This window comes from Solenopsis invicta, chromosome 1, assembly GCF_016802725.1.
Source record: "Solenopsis invicta isolate M01_SB chromosome 1, UNIL_Sinv_3.0, whole genome shotgun sequence".
Lineage (NCBI taxonomy): Eukaryota > Metazoa > Arthropoda > Insecta > Hymenoptera > Formicidae > Solenopsis > Solenopsis invicta.
Window position 1 is genome coordinate 13,773,214 of NC_052664.1, and position 9,311 is coordinate 13,782,524.

At 28.8% G+C, this 9,311-nt stretch overlaps 1 protein-coding gene across 1 annotated transcript in view; it reads right to left on the minus strand.

Moving 5' to 3' along the window:
• Positions 1-9,003, minus strand: part of LOC105194354 (dynein heavy chain 5, axonemal) — a 29,546-nt gene extending 20,543 nt beyond the window's left edge. The window contains exons 1-11 of the mRNA XM_039446500.1: positions 6,329-9,003; positions 5,662-5,895; positions 5,443-5,591; positions 4,343-4,566; positions 3,884-4,161; positions 3,173-3,346; positions 2,698-2,927; positions 1,883-2,082; positions 1,349-1,572; positions 1,054-1,229; positions 739-921 (exon numbers count right to left, since the gene is read on the minus strand). Of these exons, the coding sequence (XP_039302434.1) occupies positions 739-921; positions 1,054-1,229; positions 1,349-1,572; positions 1,883-2,082; positions 2,698-2,927; positions 3,173-3,346; positions 3,884-4,161; positions 4,343-4,566; positions 5,443-5,591; positions 5,662-5,895; positions 6,329-6,424 (2,168 nt within the window). The 5' untranslated portion in view covers positions 6,425-9,003. The remainder of the gene's footprint in view (positions 1-738; positions 922-1,053; positions 1,230-1,348; positions 1,573-1,882; positions 2,083-2,697; positions 2,928-3,172; positions 3,347-3,883; positions 4,162-4,342; positions 4,567-5,442; positions 5,592-5,661; positions 5,896-6,328) is intronic.
• Between the last annotated feature and the right edge of the window lie 308 nt (positions 9,004-9,311).

The window sequence follows — 9,311 nt, forward strand, 5'->3', positions numbered from 1 at the left end:
TGATCTTATCAGTTTGACCTTGGATGGCGTCGCCAAGGTCAGATCGAAATTACATTAACTTTTTTAAATGGAACACCTAACTTTTTATTGCATATTCTTGTAGCTTATCTCGAGACCTTTCCAAATCATTACAAGAAAGTTTATTTTCGTTGAGTACTTTCCGAGTTGTGAGGCTTGAAAGCTACAGTGTACTGTAGTGTGGGTCCAGCCAGTTAAGGCAAGAGTGGCGTGTGGGTCCGGCCAGTTAAGGCAAGTGTGGCGTGTGTCCGGCCAGTTAAGGCAAGTGTGGCGTGTGTCCGGCCAGTTAAGGCAAGTGTGGCGTGTGTCCGGCCAGTTAAGGCAAGAGTGGCTGGACCCACACTACAGTACACTGTAGCTTTCAAGCCTCACAACTCGGAAAGTACTCAACGAAAAGAAACTTTCTTGTAATGTTTTGGAAAGGTCTCGAGATAAGCTGCAAGAATATGCAATAAAAAGTTAGGTGTTCCATTTAAAAAAGTTAATGTAATTTCGATCTGACCTTGGCGACGCCATCCAAGGTCAAACTGATAAGATCAGTAAATAGATCTTTTTAAACCCTACAACTTTTGTCTGAAACACTTTTTCCTAAAATGCTTAGTTTTCGAGATATTTCGCCGTCCCGGAACTTTTCTCGCACCCTGTATATTTTTGTACGTGTTTAAAAAATTATTTTATTTGATCATAATTAATTCTTGATTATTGAGCTTAAAATCTGACCGTTTTAAACAATCCTCGATGACCCAGGAATTTTGATGCGTCCAAATCTCAGCAATATCGGCCTGATATTGTTTCAGAATAACAATTGCGTGATTATATCTTTTCATCAAGTCAGCAGTCAATGGTAATGTCTTTAAAACAGGATGATTTGACACGGATGCCGTTAATTCATCCAGATGTACTCTAATAAAGTTTCAATGTTACTCTTTAGATAGCTATTTTTATAGAACTATTCCTTAACTTATATAACTTTTGTTATTTCTTTAATTTGCAAATAATTATATGTATATGTATAAATAATCATTTTTCTCTTACTTCAAAGAATTTGCCCAAGTTAATCGTCCAGCTATAGGTGGCATGTGTCTCGGTAATGGAGGATCATCTCTTTGCCGCTTAAATAATTTCAAGATTCGGTCAATTTCTTTATCACAATATTTCACAACGATGTTATATTTTTCCTCCAATTTTGTAAGCGGTATTTTTTCGCTGACCTTAAAACATTACAAATATTTAGGGAAAGTAGTAGGTACATTGAAAAAAATTTATAATTTTAAATTATTGTGCATAATACTTCTTGCAAATTTATTAAAAAATCAAGTATATTTATTACCTTTTCAAATCGCGTTAAAAATCGTATACCTTGCGGTGTTTCCCATACATCGGCGTAATTTTTCTCAATAATCTCACCAATACTTTCTTTCAATGTATTTGTCTTTTCCATAAATTCATCATAATCAATGTCAAAGTCGGTGTTTCTTGGATCGAGGTAATCGTAAGACTTGCTAGTCGCAATTTTCTTAGCTTCTTCAAAGGTTTTTATTGCCTCGTCCAATGCTGTAAAATTTTACATACATAATAACTAATATGTAATTAAAATACGTTTTTTTCAGCATATTTTGAGTTTTTCGATCAAAATAACAAAGTTAATCTTAATAACCTATGATTTTTATTGAGGAAAAGAATTATAGATTTTTCTTTATTAATGTAAAAAGTTTTAAGTTGAATTTAAAAGTATAATAAAAAGTTTATTTAATTTAAAATGAATGTCATTGTTGTTGCATTAATTTAAAAGTTGTTAAAATATTTTATGAGAATACATTTTATTACATATACTATATTAAACAATAAAGTTTATACGTTATACCTTCTCCGAGAAGCAATCCTTCCATTCGTCTTTCAAAGAGAGTCTGATAATCTTGTATAAGATCAAACATGGTGAGAATTTTACGAATTCTAGCACAAAAAGCATCGAATCGACCAAAAACATGAGTTTCAGAAAAGGAAAATTCTTGTTCCGTAACTGCTGGTGAACATCGAACTAGTCTGTATGTTTCTCTATAAGCTCTTGAACAAAAATTAATGTTATTTATTATGTAGTTTATTATTATTTTATTTATTTATATTTAAATAAAGTAATAGTTTTGATGGAAATATTTTGCTGAAATTGTAATAAATAAAATGTTATTGAATTGCATATATTCAAATATCTTTTTCAATTTATCCATTTTAAAAAAACTTAACTAACAATTTATTAAAATATTGCTTATTTTGTTACTGTTTTATTTTTAACATTTTTATTATTTATTATTTGGATTTATCGTATTTCATTATATTTTAGTATACAACTTTTGGGTGTTAATCTGTATAAATATTATGTATTTTGCATTACTTTTTATTTTTTAATTATTTATTTTATTATTTTTTTCAAATAATTATCTTTAAAATTTATAGTATTTTGCTATTATAAGTATATAATTTTTATACTGAAATTCGACAATATTTTGGTAATTGTCATTTCCTATTTTAATGACTTCAGCTATTTATTTTCATCATAGATTACCAGAAATATATTGAATTGAAAAATATAAATATATTTTATACTTTTTTGTTGTGTAATATAGAATAAAATTTATATATTAACTTGTATTAAATTATCATTTAAAATAAAATGATCAATACTTGTTTAGACGCAGACAATGTTTTAATCTAGACCGAACGGCTGTTCGATCTTGGCCCCAAATAATTTCTCGTCCTCTTTTCGTGACGTAATCTCGACAGGCAACAATCATTTGATTTGTAATTTTAATCATTAGCGAACTGGTTCTTTCTGAAGTATTATAATATCTTGAAACACTGTATATTAATCGAACAGTTTGTAATAATGATACGAGAGAATCCCGCATTTTTACCTGTAGAAATAAATATTTTAATTGCGTACAAAGTTCTGTAAATTATATAATAATTAGTTGTATGTTTATGGATATAATTAATTTGAAAAATACTACATCGGTCTTACGAAAAATCTATTGGAAATTATTGAAGAACTATACGAATCTAATAATGTACACTATTAGTTTTAATTACTTTTTGCGAGTCCAGTAGTATTTTTTCGTAAGAATATGCACGTTTTTGTCTTACAAAAAAATTAACTTACAGGATCATCGAGATAAAGACAATGACAGCACTTCTCTAATGCTTGAATGAATTTTGCATTATCTTTTGCTTCATTATAACAATAAGTTACTTCATCTTCCGCGTCGACCCAATCTTTAATTAACTTTGAACGTGCAACTTGTAAACATAGAAGTGACATAGTAATTTCGTGGTCCTGGAATTTTTAAAGTATAGTAAAGTTTTATATTAGTAAAGATACCTGTGTTATTTTATATTCTTGTAATATATAATTTACTCAAAATAATTAATATACACTTGACAGCAAAGCATTACCTATTTTGACTCCCAAAAATAGACGAAATTCAAGAGAGTGTAACTTTGTCAAAAATGATTGTAAAAAAAAAATGTTCAAAAAAAAAACATGTTAAAGCTTGAAGTCTCTAAGTTTCTAAGAGACTTCAAGCTTTAAAATGCTTTTTTTTATTGATAATTTATTAAACAATTTTCAGATTGTTTAATGAATTATCAATCTCGAAACTAGAGAATTCAAGCTTTAAAATATTTTTTGAACATTTTTCTACGGTCATTTTTGACGAAGTTACATTCTCTTGAATTTCGCTTATTTTGGGAGTCAGAATAGATGATGCTTTAATTTTGCTGTGTGGAGTGTATATTATGCATTAAATAAATAAAAATTACTATATGTATAATTTAATTGTAAAGTTAAAGTTTTATATGTAATAAACAAAACCTGTAAACGATTGACTAGTTGACTAAATTGTGCACCCCGCCGTTTCCAATACTCAAGTTCTTGCTGCGGTCCAGAGACATCATTCTCTCTTTTAACTTGCTTACTTTCTGCCATAAAATCCTTAAGTTTTTTAATCCAGAGTTTTACTCTTTCTTCAATTTGTTCCACAGCATTCTCTTTCGCTATGAAAGCTTTTGCTTCTTCAAAGTTATGCACTTCCGTCATCAATGGGTCACCGTCGCTGAATATACCAGCGTCAAGCGCTACCTTTTCGCAAACTTTATAAATATCGTAAATTTAAACAAATACTTACAATCATAAATTTTAAAAAGAAATATTACTGTCTTTATAACATTTAATTATAATCTATTTTTTTTATTTCTAATAATATTTGTAAATGTTATCTTGATGCTGTAATATAACTAAAGTTTATGATTTAATACAAATTTGCAAAAGTACCTTTAAGAGCACTGCAAAAAGATCTTAAGCCTGGTAAGAGGAGACTTTTTATCATCGAACAATCATCTTCACCTTCTGCACCGGGATGCGCTAACGCATCCATGAATACTTGCTCCACAATTCGCTGAACAGAAGTTATGACGCCCACTTTCATCGTATCTATCACACCCGTGTAAAGATCCTTTTGAAATCCTTCTTCTGGTAATTGTTTAGACACACTGATCCTACATAAATGCATATTTTCAAGATAGAATTGAGTCCTCAATAATAATTGATATCTTTTTAAAATATTACAGAAATGTGTGATAATTAATAATCATAATACTATTAGGTACTTGTATAAATAAATTCGGTGCCTTTACTTTTGACGTCTTTTAACTTTTATCAAAATTTAAATTTTTTCTTGCTTTAGGATGATTTGAAAATGTCAACTTTAAACTTTCAAAAGCATTATAATAGTTGATGATATACCTTCAAAAAACAACAATAAACATGATTCGGGCGTCTGAAAAACAGCTTTGAGACTCTGTATTTTTCTGAAATACCGCATTTCATGTTTAGTAGCATTACAAAAGTAATGCTACTAAAGCCACAAAAATGCTTTGTTTTACTTTAAATGAAGATGCTGGTGACTCACAAAATGTGCAAAAAATGATTTCAGATTTTATTTTGCAGCACTACAACTTCGATTTTATGCCACAAAAAAAGATGAAAGATGTTATCTATGCTTTAAGTTGGGAAATTCTTCTTTATGAAGATTTTTTTCTAGACCTAATTTCGTCAAATTACCACCTATTCTGATCGTCCCAACATCACCTGACTGATATACATTAAGATAGTGGAAGCGGTCTTTGAAAAAGTCTTGAAAACTTTATCGATTAAAAACTGCCAATTTTTTTGTGAGAGTATTTTATTTGTTGTATGGATAGAATAAAGCTATAAAAAATAATGAAAAAAATAAGGATTTAATGTTAAAAAATTATTTTAAGTATTAAATCTCTTTTTGTAAATAAACTTAGACTTTTATAAAAAAGTTACCAAACTTATTTATAAACTTAATATTTTATATTTTACATATAAACATTACATCTTTAAATTACCTGAACATATAAATACAGATGCCTGTGCAAGGCATTTGCCAACCGTCGGTTAGAAAAAGTTTCTTTTTCGGTGGCTCTTTTGATTCCTTTTGTTCCTTCACTTTTGATGCCGTTGGATTTGGGGCTGGTCTAGAAGCTACAGTTTTTGGCTGTACCTTTAATGAAATTCTCACAATTATTTCTGTTTTTACTTGTTTAATAATCAAATTAATTTTGTACCGTATCAGTCAGGGGTTCTGGCTCTTCAACCTCCTGATAGTACCAGACGAGAGTAGATCTCATGTGAGGCACAAACAACTGATTAATTTCATCCAACATGTCATCTTCAAAAACGTGATCCATAACTTCGTGACGCGATAACTGCGTCGCGTCCATTAAAAGTTGAAAAGCGAACTCTAAGCGGGGGTCCATCTCTCCCCGCCTGGCTTTTCTCTCGCATTCTTCCCGTCTTTTCTGTAAGCACAGTATAAAAAAACATTTCTTTAACTAAGCTTATAATAAGTTAATAATGTAAAAAAGTTTTTTGGCATTATTAATAACGTTTAGTTAAATTTAAATTTAATTGTTAGACAATTACGAAAATAAATTTTTACTTATACTTCTTTATATTTATTTATAAATTCAAAAATTCAATATCCATAACTAATGATGTACACAATAACACTGATAGCGTTCAATAAAAAATTTAAACTTATATATAAAGTATGATTATATGTATTAGAATATAATCATATATCTTTTTATATTGTTTTATATTTTATACTTGTTGCATACAATGGTATATTGCTATCAATAACTTATAATCTTTTTTTTTCTGTTATCCTAAAATGTCACTTGTACAAAATACGTAGAAATATCAAGCCAATTTTGTTTGCAAAGGATTGACCTGGAGAACATCTTCAGGACCTTCCTCGTCGCTACCATCCTCTCCAGGATCAGAATTATCCGATCTTTGTTTAAGCTGGAGACCTTGTACGAACATGATGGAACAGGGAGAAAATGACACGTGGTTGAAAGCTGACTGAACAGTGAAGTGCAAGTTGCGCTGAAAACTACCCTCGAGCTCAGCAAATTTCTGCGAGCGTATGAGGTGGTGCGAGGGGATAGCTCACAGTGCCACGGTTTCGTGTCTGGCACCGCCCTTCGACGCATTTCGTGTCGTGTGGGAATTTCCACGCGATTCTACTCGTCTACTACTATAGTCAGTATCATTATAGTCAGTATTACTATATAGTAGATGTTGTCTTTGCGAATCGGCGAACATTAGCCGCATTCCGAAGATGTAAGATCATTATGCACACGTATTCAAGCTACTACATTGCTTACGTATATGAAGTTGTATGAGTTTGTAAACGTTTGGAAACGTCTACGTATGATAGATAACACGTAATACAGCAAGGTAATAAGTATTCTAACACGCGGAAACGATTTCGGAAATCATTTGGTAACACGCGAAACCAAAAATAGCTATTAGTCTGGAATTTACATTAAGTTCGTCATTATACAATCATCACAATCTCATAAATCAGTAGCAATTATGTCGAAAATTGCAAGTGTATTTATTAAATTTGTATTCTATTTGTTCTCAATTGATTTGTCTGTGTAAATTTTTGAAATAGTTTAGAAAAATGTTTTACAAATTAATACTAATAATAAAGGCTTTCATAAAACTAAATTAATGATTTATGATAATTAAATTGTAGATGCAGATGTAGGTACACGTGCGCGGCATATATAACTCATTAAGTTTAAAATAGTTATTGTAACGTTATATGTTTAACATGATGACAATAATGTTCAATAACATGTAACATTTTCAGATATGTCGTATTTAACATTATACGACATCAATACGAACATATTTCGACCATGACTTGAATGAATGTTTTTAAAATATTTTAATAATGTTTCAAAAAAATTATGTATTAATCTTTTTGAAATATTTATATAATATCATTTTTAAACTTTCAAAAAATGCACAAAAAATCAACATTTTAAAATTTTATTTTTATGTTTCTTGCTTGAAGAAAGAAACTGAGAAACGCATTTACTTTATATAAATTTGAATATATGAGATATATATTGCAAAATTAGAAGTGAATACAAATGGAACATTACACAAATTCTTTCAACTGACTGACACACGCAATTGCTTTTCGTGCATCTACACCATGTAAAATTTGTCGATTGCGTGCGGCGTGCACACACGCTGCATTTTATTAACCCATTTTGCCACGTGCGATGTGATTTAGTAGATAAAGTTGCATATTACAAACTTTCGTAAAGTTGGGAAATAAATCTTCTTGACAGGTCCTACGATAAATTTGCAAAAGGGCATATGTTCAACTTCGCTCAAGATCTAAACAAGTGCAAGTACATCTTGGATAGTATTTCATACTATTTATACGAAAAAAAGCGTTAATGTGATGGTGGTCGTTGGTCTTGGTACCATGCAGTAGGAACCAAGACTACTCGAATAAATCAATAATACTTGTCAAAGGCATTTTCATAAATAGGCGATTCAAAACTGTTATTGATAGTCTCATTATTTCGCAATTTTGCTTACTTTGGCTTCATTGTTGGTTTCCGTCATGTTCCAAATCTTCTAAAATTTTCTTTCGCGAAAAGACACTGCGAAGCGATGTACGTCCTTGTGCAGTCCGTGCCGTAATGCGACATTAACTACGTTTCTTCGTCTTTTAGTCGGTATTCATTTTCCTTCTTCCATTCTATCTAGCACTTTCCCTCTTTCTTCCATCATTTGTTCTAAAGATATTGCAATGTTAAATAATATACATTTAAAAATAGATAAACTTTGATTTTATTTATAATTAATAGGTATAATAAATTTAAAATAAAAGATTAAAAGTAAACCATTAAATTGATTCGAATGATTCAATGTTATTAGCTATTAAAAAGCAACTGAAATAATACAAAATAACGTAGAGAATTATTGATTAAACTATGATATAAAAGCTTTGAAGTACTGTGATTATTATTTCAATCAATAATGTGCAATGCATTGAGGACATTAGTCAATTGATATTATACACACGCACATACACACACACATACATGCATGTATACATATATGTAATAAAGTAAAAAGCATAGAATTAAGAATTAAAGATTTGATAACATTGCAAAAATAAAATTTATGTAATTAATAGTAATCACATTAATTAACAAAATAAAATAAATTTAGTTAGACCGTTTAGTTATATTATAAATTTAGTTGTACTACATAATGTTAGACTATAGTTTCCGTTAATGTACAGTTAAAATACATGTATAAAATTAGTTAGTAAACACTAAATATTTTGTTAAAAATTAATGATAACAAAAATTATTAATAATAATAATTTTGTTATTATTTGTTATTATTTTGTTATTATTAATAATAATTTTTGTTGTTCTATTGTTTCTGGAATTTTTTTACATTCCACATAATTTTTTTATGTTTTTTGTCACATAAAATCGTCACAACTATATGTATTATATACAATATATTTAAGAACTAATTAAATTTTGCTTTAAATGAGAAAATAATAATAATAATAATAAATAATCTTTTTTCAAACAAAATTTCTATGTTTAAATAACAAAATCTCAATATTAACTTAAATTCAAGTTGATTATAGGTTTTTAAAATAATTAAAATATTAGAAACTTGTAATATAAGCAAGTCATGTTTAAATTTTTCCGACAAAATTTTGTCTGGAGAAAAGAAATTTATATGTTAAATATTAATAAAAAGTTGGTCATAATTATAAATATAGAAGAGATATCTTTGGTACATACCTTACTATTTTTTATGTTTATCTATAGAAAGAAAATTTGTTTAAAACTAATTATTAATAATTATATAA